At 49.9% G+C, this 21430-nt stretch overlaps 1 protein-coding gene across 5 annotated transcripts in view; it reads left to right on the top strand.

The window, feature by feature from the left end:
* SRGAP3 (SLIT-ROBO Rho GTPase activating protein 3) overlaps positions 1 to 21430 on the top strand; it is a 288661-nt gene that overhangs the window by 216206 nt on the left and 51025 nt on the right. For all 5 annotated transcript variants that reach the window (XR_012499859.1, XM_074344421.1, XM_074344420.1 and 2 more), the window contains 6 exons: positions 5913 to 6098; positions 10012 to 10140; positions 11480 to 11701; positions 13201 to 13302; positions 15458 to 15655; positions 19668 to 19752. Coding sequence is in view for 4 of the 5 variants with exons in the window: in XM_074344421.1 (XP_074200522.1) it covers positions 5913 to 6098; positions 10012 to 10140; positions 11480 to 11701; positions 13201 to 13302; positions 15458 to 15655; positions 19668 to 19752 (922 nt within the window). In the remaining variant the exon portion in view is untranslated. The remainder of the gene's footprint in view (positions 1 to 5912; positions 6099 to 10011; positions 10141 to 11479; positions 11702 to 13200; positions 13303 to 15457; positions 15656 to 19667; positions 19753 to 21430) is intronic.

Genomic DNA, 21430 nt, shown 5'->3' on the forward strand with positions numbered 1-21430 from the left:
CATGAACCACATGGACTGAGAATGGTGGAAGGGAATTTTGAGGATTTCCTCAAAGGAAATCAGGAAGCCCTTCCAGAAGAAGGAGGACTGGATGATTCTAGGTAGAGGAAAAACAGCAGATGTCTGCTGAGGGGGAGGCCCTGGGGGAGGAGAAGAAAGTGGCTCCACTGGCTGATTTTCAAACAAACACCTGATGGTCTACCTTGTAAGCTGCTCCTCAAACCTGTTTGGCTCCTGCTTCTACCTGGCTTAATGCTGACGCTGCTCCCTTTGTGTGGAATAATCCACCCCCATCCCAAGCCCTGTTCACCCAGCTAACAGCGACTCTTCCTTCAAGGTTCAGTTTAGATATGACTTCCTCCAGGAAGCCTTCCTTTGGCACCCTGTGCACCCCTCATGGTAGCACTTGTCATGCCGTGTGATGATCACTGTGTAATCATCTGTGTCTCTGCTAGAGCATGGATTCTGTGAGGGCAGAGACTCTGCCTGCCTCCTACACTGTAGCCTTTCCTAGTGTGTACCTAGTGCAGTACCTAACACACAATGCACTGTTCAGTGAATATTTAATGATTGAAAGTGTAGCTGTTGCCCTACCCCCAGATAATTCACCAGATCAAAGGCAGTGGAACTGGACCTCCCCCATTTTAACCCTCCCTCCATCCCTTCCATCCACCCACCTACCCACCTATCTCTCCATCTGTCCGTCCGTCAATCCACCCATCCATTCATTTCCCACCCACCCATCTCTCTATCCGTCCTTCCATCCATCCATCCCCCACCCACCTATTTACTTATCCACCCACGCATTTATCCAGCCAGCCAGCCAGCCAGCTGCTTTTCATTCATTCATGCAAATGTATATGTATTTTTTTCGTAAATTCCTTTTTTAAAAATTGAAGTTTAGTCAGTTTACAATGTTGTGTCAATATCTGGCATACAGCATAATGCTGTACATACATACATGCATGCTGTACACATACATGAATATGTTTTCGAATTCTTTTTCACCATAGGTTACTACAAGATGTTGAATATAGTTCCCTGTGCTATACAGTATGAACTTGTTGTTTATCTATTTTATATATAATAGTTAGTACCGGCAGATCTTGAAATCTCAATTTATCCCTTCCCAACCCTTTTCCCCTCAGTAACCATAAGTTTGTTTTCTGTGTCTGTGAGTCTGCTTCTGTTTCATGCAAATACATATTGATAGCTGCTGGGTACCAGTCTCTGCTCTAATATAGGGAATGTGGTGGTGAACAAGGTCCTGGCCCTCATGGACTTTGCCCTCTAGTTGAGTGAGACCATTTAAAAATGTGCAAAAAGAATCAGCAAGGCAGTGATTACAAGTTCTACAGAGAACGTAGGCCACACAGAGTGTGGGTGGTCAGAGTGAAATGTGGGGACTTCCCTTTTCCTTCAAGGATGCCTTTGGCCTGCGCTGGCCCAGGGTCTCACCCCATACACAACTCTTGCGTGGCCCAGGGATGGCCCCGCCTGAGGGATGGAGGAAGTGTACATGGACTGCACTGCTGGGAACCTGTTTTCTAAGAACCGATCCTGATCCTGCCCCAGCACGTCCCTGTATTCATGCTGTCAACTTCCGGACTGCCTTTGCCATCTTTTGCATTTAAATGCAGATCTGAAGGGCTGTGCAGACAGTACTTTCCTGTTTTCATAATCTGAGGATTTGGGAAGATGCAAAAGGCAAAGTGTACACGGCAAAGGCAGCATGATTATAAAAAAAAGTCAACGTCCACAGCTTGGAAGGCCTGGTAGTCTGTCTGGCTTGCTGTGTGACTTTGGCCACAGTGCTTGCTATTTCTGGGCCTCGATTTCCTTCCATCACAAGTTAATACACCAAGATTTCTGCAGGGCCTCTGAGAACCTATGAAACTGATTTGGGTCCAAGAACAGTGGTCTCAACTTCTGTGTCCCTGCACAGTGCTTCTCAGCATGTGCTGGGCTTGTTCTGGGAGGCCCTCCCTGGTAGGTTTGGGAGGGCTGGAAAGTGAAGTCCCTTCTGGCAGTAAGTTGGGTGGGATCCTGGGTTGAAGATGGGTCTCGGTGACTTGGCCTGAGCTGAACGCCTGTGTCCACCTCTGCCCCCTTCCTAGCACAGCACTGTGGTCAACCCGTCCCTCTGCCGTCACCTCTGCGGAGCTCTTTCCCAGCTCCCCTCTCTGGTCTTCACCTGGCGGCGGCACAGAGAGGACAAGCCTCTGCCGCAGTCACCCAGCAGATGGTGGGAGGGTTGAGTCTCAAAATCCGGAGTCCCCATGGGGTAGAGGATCCTTTCATCCCTATTTTGTGGTTTCCTCATTCGTGAAGAGGGGACAATAGAGCATCCACCTCATAGTGATTTTGTGAGAACTAAGTTAACATATGCAGAGTGCTGAGAGCCTGGCCTGGCGGGTACCAAATGCTCAGTAAGCACTGTTGTTGTTGTTGTTATCAGGCTGCCCCACAGGCTTCGGGTAAGGATTAATTGAAATGCTCCTTGAAGGGTACTGAAAAAAGGGGTTTGCAAACTCTGAAGTAATTGATAATTTAAAATATTATTTAACACCTCTTGGACTGTCAGGATTGAGCAGACTGTTCTTGACTCTTGACTTAAGGATAATTAAAGGAAACACCTAGAGGACTCTGGGCACATGCAGTTAGACTCCTTTCAGAGAGGTCCCCAGGTGAGCTCTTGTGGCAGCTGACATAAGTCACCCAGGGTGATCAAGTTCACCACTGGGATGTGGAATTCCCAGTTGGATCACACAGAGTTTGGCTCCAGAGTGGTTGGGCTATGTTCAAGCACAGGGTTTGTGGAACACAGTTCAGAAACTGTACTGGGTAGTCTGTCTCGTTGGAGGACAAGAAGAATACTCTGTGGTTCAAAAAGAGCAGAAAAGTAACCAGTGGAAAATGTGGGAGATTGAGAATGCCCAGCTGGGATGCTGACCTTGAGCAAGTAGATGGATGGACGCATGGATGACTGGACAGGAAGATCTAGCTGCAAATGGAAACACTCTCTCTTCCTCTGAACTACCCACAGCAGGGGATAAATTCGTGGTGCGATAAGCAGCCGCTGAGATAGGAAAAAATAAAAAGGGTTTTAGCAGGAATCATTGAACCCAGGAGCCACGTGGACTTCAGAAATGAGCAGCACCAGCAGCACAGTGAAGGAGCAAAGAAACCAGTGGTGTCCGTGAATCTGGAGGGATAGAGGAAAGGTTAAGAATGGGAAAGGGACCCAGAGACAGACTTCAGCATGCGTTCCCAGCTCTTAGCCACATTATATTCTTCGGGTTTCCGGAGCCATGGTTTAAAGATGGTTGAAAGTAGGCAACCACTTCGGTTACCTGTAAACCTGCAGACATCCCCTTTGGCCACTGGATGTCGAGAACATGTTGATCTGGCACACTTTCTGGTCCCTTGAGTTGTTTGGAAATAAGCTTAGAGGAACCAGCATAGGAGAGGATGAAATCAGCAAGAAGGGCATCTCTAGAGGCTTTCGGGCACCCGCAGGTGAGCACAAATGGGCGGGATGCAGAGAAGTCTTCCCACCAAGACCCACGAAGAAAAGTTGATTGTGTTTTTTCATTTATTGTTTTGAAATTTGGGGAGGTTTTCAAGATGAAAGCAGGGAGAAAAGTGGTCTGTAATAAATTTTTTTTTCACATTAGCTACTGTTATCTAGAATGTAGAAGCACTTTCCTGAAATCAAGTAAGTAAGTTCAAGATTTTCAAACCCTCAGCCCAAATCAGGAGTCATATGGGGTGGTATTGCTCTCAGCACCTTATAAACATTAACTCATTTAGTCCTAACAACAAACCTGCAAGGTAGGTGCCGTTATTATCCCCATCTTCTAGATGAGGGAGCAGAGGTCGGAGAGGTTATGTGACTTGCCCAAAGTCACACAGCTGCAAGTGGCAGCATCAGGATTCAGCCCAGACGTTTGGGCCAGACTCCATATTCTTACCTAACGTGCTGTATAAGAGATGCTGCCCCCATGACTCCTGACGTAGGACAAAGGTAGCTTCCTGAACAACAGATCAGTGTTGTGATTTCATGATAAGGGCCACAGAAGGCTTCCTCATTCTAATAAGCTCATTTCACAAGGCTTTAAATGAGAATGAATAAGGTTATAATGTTAGCTATAATTCATTCCAAGGTCCTCGATATAAAGGGCCCGGCTAGTCAGGAGCATATTCCATCCCTAGGTGGAAGCCTCTGCTCTGTTAGCTGCTGTAATTATCCAAACAACAAGGGAAGAGAACCAGCAAAGCTCAGGAGCCATGAATTTCTGAAGTTCCTTGTGCTTCTTAGCATAGACAGATGATCATGCACTTAATATTGCAAAGGAAGAGTGTACTCCTAGTTGGGGACTGGGAGATGGAATACTGTTGGTATGGGACTGGCCAGCTTGCTCTAAGGCTGCCAGAAATACTCACATCTGAGCAAATGATAATGAACTAAGGAAACAGTATGATAGCATAGAAAAAGTGGTGAATTGGAAGTCTGAGACCAGGGGGAGGATATAGCTCAGTGGGAGAGTACATGCCTAGCATGCACGAGGTCCTGGGCTCATTCCCCAGTATCTCCATTAAAAAATAAATAAACCCAATTATGCACACCCCAAACCAAAAAAAAAAAAAAAAAAAAGTCTGAGACCAGATTTCTAACGTGGTTAGGTGTACACTTACTGTATGATCCTCCATTCCACTCCTAGGTATTTACCCAAGAGCAATGAAAACATACGTCCACATAAAGAATTGTACATGAACATTCTTAACAGCTTTATTCATAACAGCCAAAAACCGTAAACATCTGACTAGATAAACAAATTGTGGTATAGCCAGACGTGGGAATACTACTCAGCAACAGAAAAGAACTTCTGATACGTGCAACAATATGGGAGAATCTCCAAAAGAATTATGCCTGGTGAACAAGGGTAGACCTAAAAGAGTTTATGCTCTTTGGGTCAATGTATATGAAGTTCCAGAACATACAAAACCAATCTACAGGGACAGGGGCAAATCAGAGATCACCTGGGACTGGGGTGCGGGGCGGGGACCCACTGGAAAGGGGCACGAGGGGTCTTTTTGGTGTGGTGAGAGTGTTCTGCATCTTGACTGTGATGACGACCATACGGATGTAAAGCCTGATGGCCGCACTGGTAACGCTGCATGATCTTGGATAAGCCACTTTGTCCATCTGCGCCTTAGTTTCCCTATTTGTAAAATTTGGTGGTTGGATTCGATGATGTATCGGATTTCTTCTGACTCAAAAATTCCCTTGTTATAACAATATCCGACTCTTAATGTGGAAGTAGAATAGCAAAGTGCAATTTGCTTGATAGGAATTCATTTTATAGCCAAGGGTGAGTTTGTTTCTGAGAGCAAACAATATCTATTAGGTTATCCAATAATATTCCTTTTGGGAACAGAGCTGTTTGCAGGCCAATTTTACTTAAGGAAACAGCTGAGAAAATGATCTGCGTGTGAGTAAGAAGGATGTTCCCATGGTGTACTTGAGAGGGAGGCAAGCGTCACAGCTGGCAGGGCTGGAGAGGGCAGCTGGGGAAGGCATGGTCACCATTTCACTTCCTAGAACCCCCACATGCCCGGGGCCTGGGGTTGCCCTTTTCTATTTCCTCTCTACTGTGTCTGTTCCTGGCACTTAGTAAAGGTTTAATGACACTGATGATGCTGACGATGGCAATGGTGAAACTGCTGATGGTGACCATTGTTTCCAGTCCGCAGAGTTTGTGCAGAAGTAAAGTGCTGTGGGATTTCAGAGCCTGGCGTGGGAAGAGGGCAGGGACGGAGCTGACCGGGGTGGAGAACTTGGAAGGGAGCCAGGAGCACCAGGGCTGTCTGTCACAGCCTGTTGATTTCCCACCTTCCTGTGTCCCCAGGTCATGAAAACCTACCACATGTACCACGCAGAGAGCATCAGTGCGGAGAGCAAGCTGAAGGAGGCTGAGAAGCAGGAAGAGAAGCAGTTCAACAAGTCAGGAGACCTCAGCATGAACCTGCTCCGGCACGAGGACCGGCCCCAGCGCCGCAGCTCCGTGAAGAAGATTGAGAAGATGAAGGAGAAGGCGAGTGAGGGCCCCAGATGGGAGGTATCGGGGTGGAACAGGAAGGGGAGGGCACCGTGAGTGTCTAGGGGTGTAAGAGGTCAGTGTCCTGGTGGAGGCAGGGCTGGCTGTGCCTCTGCTAGCACTAGTTAGGCCTCGGGCTAGGGTTGGCAGCAGGGAGAGGCACTCAGCTGGCAAGAGAGCTGAACTGTGGAGACTCACGCCCAGCAGGCACATTCCAGCAGGACTCACCAGGCATTTGTGGAGGCGGGACTTGCTCTGGAGGTCACCTTGGTGGCTGGGGGACTGATTGGGACTTAGTGTGTCCAAACTAGAGGGAGCAGCACTGGACTACCAACCAGCACCTGGGAACCAGGGACAGAACCATCCTGAAATTGCCACTGCCAAGCCAAAGTCAGGCGACTCAGAATCCTTGTGTGTTGGTGCTGGAAAAGTTGCTTTTGTAGGGCATGGTGAAAAGGCGAGTTTTGGAGTCAGCCAGGCTGGGTTTCAAAAATGCACCATTTACAACAACCCTCTGAACTTCAGTTCTAACGTCTGACAGTGATGGCAAACAAATCCTCTTTGAAGTCAACCCTGATCAGAGCCCTGAATTGAGGACTGTGAGCCCTCCCCAGGCTTTAGTAAAAGACAGTGCTGTGATCAATTAATGATGTCTGCCATGGCCAGGGAATTTAGAGAGGCAGTGTGCATGCTGCTTTTTGTCATCCTAGACTAGGTTATTTCTAAGGTGCCATTCTTCTTAAAAGGCTATGATTTTCTTGTTGAATTCTCTGCGTTCATTCATTCCATGCAGTCAGCAAACATTTCCTGAGCTCTTTGTATTTGCCGAACATTGTATCAGATGTTTATTTGGGCTTCTATGACACTAATTCTATGATTATAGGATCCTACAACTCTTAAAAATGATAGGAGATTGAGTGGGAACAAAAAGCCAACAGGACCTGGATAAGCTGGAAAAGTAACCGGAGGCAAATAAACTGAAGTTTCTGAGTAGTTTCCAAAGGCAAAGAAAAATATGCTCCACAGCCACCAGGCTGAGGTGCAATTGAAAAATGGGCAAAGGATTTGAATAGATATTTCTCCAGAGAGTATACACGAGTGGCCAAGAAGTACGTGAAAAGACGATCAGCACTGTGAGTTATCAAGGAAACACAAGTCAAAACCACAGTGAGATACCGCTTCACATCCACCAGAATGGCTAAAACAGAAAGTCAGATAGTAACAAGTGACGGCGAGGACGCAGAGAAATCGGAAGCTTCATACATTGCTGGAGAATGTGTAAAATGGTGCTGCCACTTCCTCAAAACGTTAAACATAGAGTTACCACCGGACTCAGCAGTTCCACTCCTAGGTATCAACCCCGGAGAAATTAGAACACATGTCCATACAAGAACTTGCACATGAATGCTCATAGCAGCCTTATGCATAACAGCCAAAGAGTGGAAACAATCCATATAAATGAATGTTCATCCACTGATGAATGGATGAATAAAATGTGGTCAGTCCTTACAATGAAAAATTCAGCCATGAAAAGAAATGGATACAGACGACAGGATGGATGACCCTTGAGAACAGCACGCCAAGTGAAAGAAACCAGTCACAGGAGACCACATATTGAATGATTCCATTTATTTGAAATGTCCAGAACAGACGAATCCACAGAGACAGACAGTAGATTATTAGTCACCAGGAGCTGGGGCAGAAGAGAACGGAGTGACTGCTAACGGGACAGGGTTTCTTTTGGGGCGATGAAAATCTTCTAAACTTGGACAGTGGTGATGGTTGTACAGAATGTCTTGAATATCCTAAAAATTAATCTAAACAATAAGATAACGAGACAGGGAATTACAGAGCTACAACACAGGGTCATATATAGAGGGGCAGAGAAAGCACTGGCAGGGGGGTCTGGAGGCTAAATTTCAGTTCAGAATTTTGTGCTAATTAGCCATTTGGCTCTTGGACAACCCACTACTCTTCAGTTTTCATTTCCTCACCTATAAAATGGTGAATTAAACTAAGATATCTTTAATATCTTTTCCAGGTATAAAATTTTATGAGTCCATGAAGGGCTGAAAGTGGTCTCAGGGTCATAGTGGCCCCCTGGCAATGGGCCAGGAATATCAAAACTCTCTGTGGAGGTTGGGTGTGTGGCTGGTACAAGAGGTAACTGCCAGGAGTTTGTTTTTGGAAATTCTCAGAATAAGTGGAGCCTGGAGAAAGGTCAGAGATGTCTGAAGAAAATGAAAAGGCTGACCGTGGGGGCACCTCTGCTGAACAGCTCAAGAACTTGACCTGGAGTAAGGAAGGTAGAGAGTGCTTAGGTGAAGGGAGAAACCCTGTTTTTTTAAGGAGAGCTGTCTTTCTACTCAGCAGTAGGACTCATCTGTCTGAAAGGGGCAATGGGACAGCTCTCCAACCCATGGACTCTTGACCGCTTCCTGCCCAGGATGGCTTAGAATGGAAGCAGCTTCCAGGGGAGGCCGTCCAGCTCCCCGCCAAGACCACCTCTGGCTCCTCTGCTCCCTCTCTCGCCCCCACTCACATCCAGACGGCCTGTGAAAATCGTGTAATGCCTGCCTGCGTGGGGCCCGTCTTGGGTGCTGTAGGCCCAGCCACGAACAAGGCCCGTCAAGCCCCTGACTTTATAGTTCACTTTCTAGCAGGGGACACTGAAAATCCGCCAGTAAGCAAAGAGGTAAAAAATACAATGTTGGGTGGTATAAAGTGCTTATGTAAAAAACTGAGCAACCAAGATGTAGGTGAACGGCCAGTAACTGCTACCTCCAGACAGGCGAGCACTACTCAGCGCTAAAAAGAATGCGCTAGCAAGCCATGGAAAGCAGGGAGGAACCTTAAATGCATGTTATCAAGTGAGAGAAGCCAATCTGAAAAGGCTACATGCTGTGTGTAAAAGGCAAAGCTGTGGAACAGTGAAAAGGTGGGAGGGGTGATCAGGTGGAGCCCAGAGGAGTCAAGGTGGAGAGACTGCTCTGTCTGATATTATAATGACAGATACACACCATTACACGTTTGTTCAGCCCACAGAACATACAGCAGCACCAAGGGTGAACCCGAAGGTAAACTGTGCACTCTGGGTGGCAACGATGTGTCAGTGTAAGTCCATGGGGTATAACAACTGTACCATCTCGTGGTAGACGCTGATAGTGGGGGCGGCAGTGTGTGTGTGGGGGGAGTCGGGGTGTGTGGGAGAGCTCTGTACCTTCCTCTCAGTTTTGCTGCGAAGCTCAAACTACTCTTAAAAAAAAGAAATCTTTTAAAAATTAATTAAAAATGAAACAATCACTGAAAAATTGAATAGAGATTAAATAAGTGGAAAAAATAGGACAGGCTAGAGTAGGGGGAGTGGCGGTGGAGATGCTGGGGATGCACGGCAGACAAGGGTGTCAGCAGAGGCCCCTCTGACAGTGTGACCGTGGGTGAGGACCTGAATGACTTGGAGAAGCAGGCCACGCAGGGACGTGGGAGGATGGCCTGACAGGTGGAGGACACGAATCTGAAGTCTCGAGGCAGGAATGAACGTGGCCTCTCAAAGGACGGGCAGCGGAGGTGACAATGGGAGGGAGGAGGAAGAGCCAGGTTGGGAGGGCCTCGCAGGCCGTCCGCGGGGTTTGGGCAGACACTGCCAGTGCTGAGTAGGGATCTCGGGGTCTTGTTTACACTCCACCCTGGCAGACTCAGAGAACGGCTGCTGCTTACCAGACGGCGCTGTCATTGGCTGCACTTGTGCGATGTAAGACGAGCTTTTGAGCACACAGATCTAATCCGCCTGGCACAGGGAGTAACATTTAGGGGGTGCGGGGGACTGATGGCTCACAGTGACCATCCAGAAAACCCCAAATCTCTCCCATCAGTGGTTTGACTCTTACACCCACTCTTTTCCTTCCTCCAGAGGCAGGCAAAGTATTCCGAGAACAAGCTGAAATGCACCAAGGCCCGGAATGACTACTTGCTGAATCTGGCAGCCACCAACGCAGCTATAAGCAAATACTACATCCATGACGTCTCTGACCTGATTGACGTGAGCTCTGGGGAGTCATGGGTTGAACAGGGCCCTGCCTCGCCTGGCGAGTGGTCAGCTGAGGGAGGGCTGGCCTGTGTCCTTAGCTGACACGTCAGGTGACCAGTGTCCCCTTGAGGCCTGATGGAGGGGAAGGGCAGTGAGCGTTTGGAGCCTGGGAGAGGAGTGTCACCTCATGTTTCTCCCTCTGGGTGGGAGTGGGCCTCTGGCAGCCCCTACACACTTGGGCTGGGCAGTTGTAATTCATTGGGTGTTTACTAAGTGCCCTCCTCTACCTACCAAGTGCCCTTATATGTTCAATGCCCCTGGATCCATTCTGCCAGACACACACACGCACACGGAAGAAAATAATGAATTACATAGATCAGCTTTACTTGGGGGTGTTATCTTGGGAGAAATCAGGCAGTTTAAGCAAAAGGAAAATGGAACACTGACTCCCGAGTACTAGCTGTGCAGGACACACTAGAGGGACAGCTGGGCTCAGAGAAGGAATACTGAGTGGTGCCATCAGGGAGGGCTTCTGTCGTCTGGGATGGAGCCGGGACTGCTCCTCGTGTCTTCACGCAGACAGGGATCTGGCCCAGCAGGGGCTCTCTCAAGCTTCCGTGAGGGTGGATGCAGCCTTCGCTCTGGTCCTGGTGTGTCCCATCAGGATGTCAGCATCCTGGGGAGAGGAGCTGCTCGGCCCTGCTTGTGCCTCCCTAGTGCCCTGAGACCAGAACCCCCACTTTCCTACCTTTTAATTTTCTTTTTCACACAGCCCTTTCAGTTTTTCACTTACCAAATTTTCGCTGAGTACCTGTTAGCTCTGGGCCTTGAGGTGCAGCAGTGGACAAGAGCAGATGGGGCTGCCCTCACAGAGCTCACCCTGCACGACCCTGATGGGTTAAAGGCAATTCAGTGCCAAGTGGTGGGTGTTACAGTGAGGGAGGTGGAGGGACACATGGACCCCTGGATGAGGGGCACCTGACGATGTAAACTCTGAGTGGGGAGAACATAAAGGAAGGCTTCCTGGAGGAAGTGGCCTCTAAACTGAAACCCAAAGGAAGAGTATTTAGGCAGGAGGAGAGAGGAAGAGTCTTCCAGGCAGAGGAGATGCATGTGTGAAGGCCTGGAGGTGAAAAAGAAGGTGGTGAATCTGGGGAGCCCGGAGAAGCACTGCCACTGCCCAGAGGCAGCCCCTGGCGCCCTCCAAGGGCTTTGCCATGGGCTGTGTGGTAGGATTCCAAAGTGCACAAGGGCCCACAGCATAAGAGATCTGACTGTGGAACAGGAAGCTGTGAGTCACCGTGGCGGTCCCCACCCTCACCCGCCCCTCCTGTGCATGCTTCTCCCCCAGTGCTGTGATTTGGGCTTTCACGCCAGCCTGGCCCGCACCTTCCGGACCTACCTCTCAGCCGAGTACAACCTAGAGACCTCTCGCCACGAGGGGCTGGACGTCATTGAGAACGCAGTGGACAACCTGGACTCCCGAAGCGACAAGCACACGGTCATGGACATGTGCAACCAGGTCTTCTGTCCCCCCCTCAAGTTTGAGTTCCAGCCTCACATGGGGGATGAGGTAGGCGTCCCCCTGGAGCGTGCACTCGGGGCTGCTTCTGTCTGTCTCCCGTGTGCTCCCAGAGCATCGGTTGGCAGGGGAGTGTTAGCTCAGGGGCCTGGGGTCAAGTTCTTGGTCCATGGACCCCACCAGCCCAGGAGTTTACCACTAGTACCCCAATCTTGGTAGCTCATATCCCCGACCTGCAGAATTACAGGACCTTAGCTTCCCATAAAACCGTTCCCAGTTGTGTCTAGAAGACCCCAAGGGAGCCCCACATCTGCACATAGATGATGGTCTCACGTTCTCTACCCTCCCCTCCATGGCCTTGGATCACCAAGGGCACTGCCTCAGCGTAGCCACTCTGGCCTGTGCTCCAATGCTGGGAGCCCTGGGCATACAGGCCAGCCGAGTTTCCTTCAGGGCTTGTCCTGTTCAAGATCCTCATTATGTTCTGGAAAAAAAAATGGGAGAAGGCACTTGTCACTGGCCCCAAAGCAGCACACTAGTTACCTGAGTTTCACAAATAGCTCCTTGTGCTTTTCCTGGTCATCCTCCCTCTCTCTAGGGCTCAGGCCCTAGTCCCTGGAACCCATGGAGGACAGCCACAGATGTCAGACCTGCCTCCCCGTCTCCACCACCTCTACTCCCAGGGACACGTGCACAGACATTTCTCCTAGTGGCCCCATTCTCTCCACCTGACGTATGCCACCCGTGCACACGAGAGCTGGGGGGACCCAGCCCATCTCTGGATCCCACTGGGGACTCGGCTGGGCCATTGCTGCCCCTGCTTAGCAGGGAGGGGCCAGGAGGCACCTTGGAAGATGGTGTTTGCTGGACCCTCTGATGGCTCTGCCCACTTTCTTCATTTGCAAGAGGTGCCTTCTCCAGGGCTTCCCCGCAGCTCCTGCCCCATCCCTCTGCCCTCGGGGTCCAGCCCTTTGGCTCATCATCTGTGGCTGCAAAGTCTGGGCTGCCGAGTTAGTGATAAAGAACAGAGCCCTGCCGTCCCTTATGACCTCAGCTAAGTCACACCCGGCAGCCCAGCCCACGGGTAGTCAGTCACAGAGCCCTGGGTGGAGTGGGTCTGGGGGAACAGTATTTCTCTCTCGTCTTCCTTGCTTCTACACGCCCCCACCCACCCACAACCGACCAGGGAAGAAGGGCCGTGAGCATGCTGCTGCCTCTCTCAAGCATCTTCCTGCTGGGCCTACTCCACTGTTGCCCATCCTTGGTTCTTTTCATCGGCTTCCCTTAGGCAGTTGCTTCCTTACTACAACTTCCTGCTGGAAATTAACCAGTTAGTGTCCCTTAGTGAGATTATGTCCAAGCCCTGAGTAGTAAACCGTCCTGTGCAGCACAAACATAGACCACAACCAACAGGCCGCACCCAGCAGTGTGAGAGGTGGCCCCTGGGCCCTGCCTGGCTCTGGAGTTGCCGGAGACAAGCTGTGTGACCTTGGGCAGGTCACGTGCCCTTTCCAGGCCTGTTTCTGCAGGCGGCACTGTCGTTTCTGCAGGTGTGCCAGGTCAGCGCCCAGCAGCCCGTCCAGACGGAATTGCTCATGCGGTACCACCAGCTGCAGTCCAGACTGGCCACGCTCAAGATAGAGAACGAGGAGGTGAGTGGGCCCCTCCGCCCTGGACGGGGTTTCCTTATGGAGGGCTGGCTGGTCCCGAGGAGTCCACCCTTGCTATGGAACACGTAAGAAATTGGGTTCATCTGTAGGATGGACTCCTACGCAACCACTGAAAGCACGCCCACCAAGAATCCTTAATGGGGAGGGGAGGGAATGCTCACAAGATGCTAAAGAGAAGCTAAGAGGAAGTGGACCTCTCTGTTCAGTGCATCCTAACCAGGATAAACTAAAGGATGTGCGTATGTGTCTGTGTGTAGTCACAGGTGTAGGAAAAAGACTGGAAGGAAATACTTTGAAATGTCGATTGTGGTTATGTCTGGGTTGCAGGAGTATAGGTGATTTCCGGTCCTTTTTTGTGCTTTTCTCTGTTTTCTGCAGTGAGTTTATGTTATTTTTATCATCAGAAATAATAGTAGGTATTTAAAATTACACAATGAAATAACCAGCTCAGGGCACACTAACCTTGTCATGGATTCTGAGCTCCAAGAAACTTCTATCTTACCACGGCCAGCATACCTCCCATGCAGCTGGTGGCACAGAACGACCCCCAGGTGGGCACAAATGGAAATACCAGCTGGGGTGGCTCTGTTCTGATGTGGACTGACGAGGCCAGGCGGGAGACATCCTAACCCAGTCTGGATGCCCCCACTCAGGGAGGGTGTCATCCAGCTAGAGGACACCAGGATGTAGGGGTGTCACCTGAGACCACAGGCAGGTTTACCCTTGAGAAGCATGGTCACAGCTGGAGATGGGGCTCATGGTCCCTGTCTTCAGACCTCGAGAGGGCTGTCCTGGGCAAGTTGCCTTGTGTTTCCAGAAAGGACAGAGCCACGCTGAAGGTGAGATAGATCGACGTGTTCATCCTGCAAAGAGGGAGGGTAATATTTATTTACTTATGCCCTACATCTTCCCTCGAATCAGTTTAAATTGTTTACATGGAACAGCATATGCGGTATGTGGATAATCATGTTAATGGAATTTAACTTGGAAGTCAGGGCCACAGAAAAGAGGGTGAAGCAAGTGTTCCTCTGGACAGGCTGTTCATGGCCGTGGAAATACTTAGTTTTGAACCTGAATTTCTGCGAGGCTGTGTTAGACAGAACAGATTCACTCATTTATTTGTTCAACTAATATTTATTTAAGTATTTATTAAGCACATACTATGAACTAAACACTGCTTTAGATGCAGAGTTAAGTGAGTGAATGAGATAATGTATATAGTACCTCTTCTCACGGAGTTTCTATCCTAGTGAGAAAAGGCAGGTGATAATTAAAACACAGAAGCAAACTAACCAGAACATGAATGAGGGTAAACAATGCCAGACAGCGAAGGGCACTGCGTTAAGGATGGTGGGGGCTGGAGGGTGGTGGTGGTGTCACCAGGAGGTGACTTTTAAGTTCTGAGATCTGAGTGACAAGAGAGATTTTGAGCAATAATTGTGCAGCAAATGTAGATGCACTTTCTCCCAGGACTGTTTTTGGAAACACCCTCCATCCAAGTACAGTTTCGCCATTTAGGCCCAGTTCAGTGAAGAGCTGTGGTGAGATCGAAGCCCTGCGTATGTAGCCCCCTGGGGGTCCTGCTCGATCCCAGCAGAGGGGCTAGAGTCCTGGAGGACCGACCATACCATGTGTGTCTGAGCATCTGACTTCCTAGAGGTTCTCTTTTCTCAGTCAGGCTTTTGTAGGACTCAGTGGCAGGCAGCTGGAGAGTTCATTCATCGAGGGTGGCGCTCACCTTATCTAGACTGTGTCCCCTCCCTTCTCTGGATGAAGAGAACAGGGCTGTTGCTAGTGTTGTTCCTCTGAGGGGGACCCACATCCCAGGAGGAGCTAGTTTGGGGCCACAGACCCACAAAGAGAAACAAACCTAGAAACCCAAGCTCCTTGTTCATCATAGCATTCTCCAAGGTTCTCTCTGGCAGAAGCAGAGCCATAAAATGACTTTAGATTGGGCACCTGGCTCCTCACCCAGCCAGATGCAGGCCTTCCTTTCCACATCAGTGTAACGGGAACTACCATCATTGTCCTTCCTGCCGCCCAGAGGCTTTGTGTGGGAGAAATAAAGGAACAGTTGGGAAAAGGACTTGCAGTGTCAAAAGCCTTCTGAGGCTGAAGGATTTTTGTGTTTCCCCAGGTTAGAAAAACCCTGGATGCTACGATGCAGACCTTACAGGACATGCTGACCGTGGAGGACTTTGACGTCTCTGACGCCTTCCAACACAGTCGGTCCACAGAGTCCGTGAAGTCGGCCGCCTCTGAGACCTACATGAGCAAGATCAACATCGCCAAAAGGAGAGCCAACCAGCAGGAAACAGAAATGTTTTATTTTACAGTAAGTGGCGTCCTGGCCCAGGACCTGCCGTCTGCTGACCCGCCGGCAGTGACTTTTGGGGAGCAGCCCAAACCTAGTGGGAGCCAGAGAAACCACGTGGGTCAGTCAGACCTCAGATTCTCCCAACATGCTTTTCAGATTAAGTTTCCTGGCTTGGCTTTGTGAAACGCCGAAAGTGAGTTACCAGTGGGTAGCATCGGCCTTGATCTTAGATTGACAGTTCCTGCAACTTTCCTGTTCTAGGAAAACTGAAAGGAAGAAAACAAAAACCCAGAAAGAGTTGCGTTTGGTAGGGAGAGAGGAAAAGCGCTCACAGAGCCAGGTGCACACCCTAAGTAACACCCCCCAAGGTAGTGTATGGTTGTCACGTTGAGTTGTCTCAAACTGAGGAGTGGGCTTGGCAAATACGCCCTGGGTAATCCTGGTAAATTGCTGGTGATTTGCCATCTTCATGTAAAATCCCAGATTACTTACATTTCACTTGGCCAGGGAGAAGCAGGGATGAGGCATCGGGCTTTGGTTCAACATGTGTTTAGTGAACATGGAATGTTGGGGTTGGAGGGGCCTTACATCTTCGGTCTGACCCTTGATCCTGTTCAGCCGTGTCCATGCCCAAAAGCCATCCAGACGTTGCTTGAGGAGCCCCAGGATGAAAAGCTCTCTCTCTCCTTCCCCAGACAACCGTTTTGTTTGGCCTGTGGCTGGCTGTAGATATTATAATGTTTGCCTGCATCTCTGTTACCTTCAGAAATCTGCCTCACTAGAATTTCTGGTCACTGAGCTTGATTCTGTTCTCTGCGGCAACCCAGAGAGAGGCTAATTCTACATGACAGTCTGGCAAGGTTGCAGGGAGCTGGGTTTTTTATTTCTCCAGGCTAAACATATCTAATTCTTTCAGTCCGGCCTGCTAAGCTTTTGTTTGGAGTGGCCTCCGCATCCTCGTGACTCTGTCCTTGAGCACGTCCCGTTTGTCAACACTTCTTCTAACGTGAGACTCCCAGCAGCGGTCTGACCAGCCCAGAGTTGGGCTAAATGTCCACCTCCTTCCACATTAGGTGCTGTGCTTCCTTTTTGTGTGTTTTTCCTATGATCGTATATGTTTTTTAAGCTAAGTTTGTATCAGTTAAATCTCTATCCCCACCGCACTGCCCTTAAACAGGGTCGCCTTCCTCCTATGGGATGTGTGGGTGATGTCTCGGGTGGCTCTTCTGTTTATTACCCATTAGATTTCCTCCCGGCGGGTTCAGTTCGTGGCCCCAGACAGTCAGGAGCCTGATGCACTTGTTCATCACAGATACAGGTTCAGTTAAGTGTGGCATCCGTACCTTAAAGTTTGTCAGTAAAAACAAAACCAAAAACCCAAAACAAAAAACAAAACCTATTTGGTATGCCAGGGCCATAGTCAAAGACAGAGTTGTTCAAAACATGCCACTATACTGATATTGATCCGTTAATCAGCATTTTTAGATTGCGTTCATTCAGTCAGTCACAAACCCACCCAGTTCTAACATCCAACTCCATTTCGTGATGGGCCTCGTCAGATCCCTCTTGAAAACTAAGTCTACACATACTGCATTTCCTCGATCTTTGACCTGGTTGTTTTCAACAAAGAAAACAGAGCCAGACTTATTGACTCAGACCTTGCTGATTTCTGGGGTTCACCGCTGAGGACCTACTATGTTTGCACAGAGAACGTATGGGTTCCAAGGATAAGTAAGGAGTACGTGTTAAGTCACTTTGGTAGCAGAAGCAAAGAAGGACATTCACCCTGCTTGAAAGAAAAGACAGCGTCTATGATGAAGGGTCATGGATTTGATCTTAATATTCAAGTTATCAACCTGGTTGGCTAGTACACCTCATAACTTGATGTTGTGATATTATTTAGGTATTTTTAAGGATGTAATACTCCTTTTAACATAGACATCAGTATGATTCCATGGCGTTCTTTCCTTCATGGTCCCATGGAAAGCAGGGTGAAGCTTGGAAGGAGTGGGCAGGGTCCAAGGCCCCAGATCCGCAGGGTGGAATTTGCACTAATCAGTGAATAACCCACCAAAGCATGAGTCACACATTTGGGGTGGAGCTTCAGCTGCCTGGGGCAGTGAGGCGTGATGGAGATAACACCTGCTTGGACCTCAGCTCTGCTTTTTTTATGGTGAATCTTTACACATAAGATAAAATCAGAGGGCAGCATTCCTGGGAGGATCCAGAAAGAGCTGTAGCTGAGTAGTTATCAAACTCAAGTGTGCTTTTGAATCATGAAGGAGGCTTGTTGAAAATGTAGGTTCCCAGACTCCCACCCTCCCTGAGGTGGGGCCCTGGTAATGTGAACGCGTTGAGGCCTCTATGGTATCCTCCTCGGGTTAGATGCACAGTATTCCAAAAATATTACAGAGCAGGGAGCTGCATTTTGAGATCTCCCGCTGGGTAGGAGGCCACTGGTCCTTGTACCACACTTGGAGAAACACTGTGAGTCTACCCTCATTTTACCCTGAGGAGGGCATGGACGCCCAGAAATGTTCAGAAATCCGGCCAAGGTTGCACACTGAGTGGCCACCGCTCTAAGTTCTGTCTCCTGGGTAGGATGGGAGTGGCGATGCTCCCCCCATCTGCTGTCCAAGACCGCGGGGAGGACCAGATGTTCGTGTTTGAAAACTTTCATGTGTTTTGCAGATGCAAGGTGGGGCGGTTCTTAACAACCAAGGGACAAGGTCCTAGGAGCTAAGAGGGACCGTGGCCAAGGAGATGGGACACCACAACCTCCCAGACACTTATCAGGGTGGGACCAGGGTGAGGTGACCTCAGTCTTATCAGGGCCACATGTAAGCCTCCACTCCATGGGCCCCTGCATCTGTCTTCACTGGGAAGCTGGTGATGTTCAGATGTCCTTAGCCGTCGAGGCTCACTTCTCTGCTTCTCTGTGTCCTTTCTGAGTCTTCTAGGTAGGGCATAGAAAGGATTTTTTTGTGAAAAACCAGCTGGTAGATTTGGAGCAGTCACATCCGTCCCCATGCCTTCATTCTTAGGGCTTTTGTAATTGAATTCTGTAGACACCCCCTGCCCCCGGCCCCTTCCTCACCTCCTTCAGGCCTGGCTCTAATGTCACTTCTGCAGTGAGGTCTGCCCCAACTCCCGTCCCTTGTTCCTGCCTTGTTTTCATCCCTGGCATTCACCATCATTGACCCATTGTGTCTTTTGCTTATGTTTTTGTTAGTTTATTGTCTCTCTCCTGCTCTGCTATGTCAGTCCCACTGGGTCAGGGATTCAGCTGAAATTCTCAGCACTGCTATTTGCCAGCACAGCTGTGGGCACTGGGGATCCAGAAAGCTACGGGGGCAGCACCTACAGCGGCTCACAGTCTGGCAGAGAGGGCTCCAGGCCTGTGTTTGGGTGATGCGGGGTGGGCAGGGCCAAGGAAAGCTGGTACCTGTGCTGCGGCGTGGCCGAGGCTAGGCTGACCTGGGGGCAGGTAGATGTTTCTGTTCTGGGCGGCCCCAGGCGCTGCTCTGAAGCGCATTGTTCTTGGCCAGGTCCCTGAACCAGAGGCAGCCTGGAGTCCCAGGGACCCTGGGCAAATCATTCCCTGTGCCAGTTTGACCTGTCTCATCTGTAAAAAGAAGAAAATCATCTCCCCCCAGTCCAGTTGGGTTCTTTTACTAGGAATGCCTCTGGGGGCCTGCAGAGCCCTTCCTCCTCCAGAGCGCAGCAGATGAGTGAGACTTGCTCCGAGGCTCCCACAGCTCCCCTGACGGAAGCGCCTCTCACCACGCCATCCCCTGGGCTTTCTTTGTGTTCCCAAAACTGACCTGAAAGGCCTGAATGGACTGGCCGGTCACACTCGGCAGAGCTGGGGACCTGCTGGAGCAGATGCAGGGATACCCTCTCCCCTTTGACCTTTCCCCACGCCGGCATCCTTCAGGGTGGCCTCCCGCCTCGGAGGTGCGTTCCGGAGGCAGAGATGGCAGGACTCAGCCCTGCTATTTGTAATGTCTTTGTGACTTGTGTCTTCCAGAAATTTAAAGAATATGTGAACGGCAGTAACCTCATCACTAAGCTGCAGGCCAAGCACGACTTACTCAAGCAGACTCTGGGCGAAGGTGAGTCAGGTGGTGGAAGCAGGCGAGGGGGGCTGTCTTCCCCGCTGGGTTTTGCTGTGGCCAAAGGGAGATCCTGGGCACTTGGTGGAATGAGGCCTGGTACTGGAGCCCCCACCAGGATGAGGCTGGGAAAACGGCCGTGGTGCAGATGCTGAGGGGGTCCAGCCTGGCTGTAGAAAATACGGGGCCAGCACAAGTTGTAGTTTAGCTTGTGGGGAGGGTCCCAGGTAAGGTGATGAGAGGTCCTCAATAGGTAGGGGGTGGGACTCAGGGCACAAGGGTCCCCACTGATGATTTTTAGTCGATCCTATTTGCCAGGAATACCATTGGAGTGCCTGGCCAGGATTCTAGGTTCAAGAAGGAGAATCCATATGTGTTTAAGTCAGAGTTTGGTCCTTGAGGGACGTGGGGACTAGGCTTAAAACTCCCCAAAGTCTTCCAAGGACAGTTGGATAAAATCCCAGCGCTCCCATGGCACATGAGGCCTGAGGCCAGTTGACCTCCTTCCCTGACCTCAGCTACCCATCCTCCACTCCTTACTGTACTCCAGCCGCACTGAGCTCCTTTCTGCACTTCAGAGCTTGTCCAGCTTCTCCCTGCCCCAGGACCTCTGCATCTGCTGTTCCCTCTGCCTGGAATGCTCTCCCCCATGTCTTTGTGTGGATGCCGCCTTATCCTTCAGCTGTCAGCACAGATATCACTTCCTCAGGGAGGCTCTCCCTGCCCCCCAGCCTCAGGGAATCACCACCTCTGTCCCAACACTCTGTTTGATTTTCTTCGTCTCACTCATCACCATGTGAAATCATCCTGTTTATTATTTGTTCACCTACTTCTTGTCATTGGTCATGCCCCTCACCCCCAACAGCATCATATCTTCAACCAGAGTAGGCACATGGGGTCTGGGAAATAGTGGCCAATACGAGAGTGATGAAGGGAATTTCCAAGGTGAAGATGCCAGTAGATCCTGAGATGACAGCTGGAAGCAGTCTAGACCATCCAGGAGTGTTTTGGGGACGGAGGAATGTGACTGGACGAGATGGGGTATGGGGCTGGCGTTCCCTGGCTGGCGGGTATCCTCGCCCTTCTATGGCTCACTCTCCTCTCCTTGGGGGTGCACATTCTAGTGGCCATGCCCTGGCCACACAAATCCTGAGCCAGTCCACTCGGCAGCTGTCAAGGGGTGCGTGGCATTTGTGAGCCCCATGCTTTAGAGGAACTGGTGAGAAATGAAACCATTTCACAGCCCCAAGGCACTTACGGTCTAGCTGGGAGACAACCTATGAATTCATAAAGAATTAACTAGCAGTAACACTGTCACACAGAAATACTGAGTGAGTTGCCAGGAGAACAGTTTGGATTCTGAGGACCGTGAGTCACGGGAGGCAGGTTTCACCATGGACCCAGGAAAGCTGGGAAGGCTTCAAGGCAGATGACAGTTAGGGCTTGAGGAATAGCCAGGGCTTTAAGACCAATGGAATGTTTTCAATCAACTTTATTGACATATAATGGATATACCATAAAATGCACCCATTTTACATGTGGAAATCACTTTTGACAAACGTACGGCCAGATATAACCACCATCAAGTCAAGGTACAGAGCCTCCCCGTCAGCCAGAAGTTCGCTTGTGCCTCTTTATAGTCAGTCCCCGCATCCTCCACCTCAAGCCACCACTGACC

This window comes from Camelus bactrianus, chromosome 17 (genome assembly GCF_048773025.1).
Source record: "Camelus bactrianus isolate YW-2024 breed Bactrian camel chromosome 17, ASM4877302v1, whole genome shotgun sequence".
Taxonomy (NCBI): Eukaryota; Metazoa; Chordata; class Mammalia; order Artiodactyla; family Camelidae; genus Camelus; species Camelus bactrianus.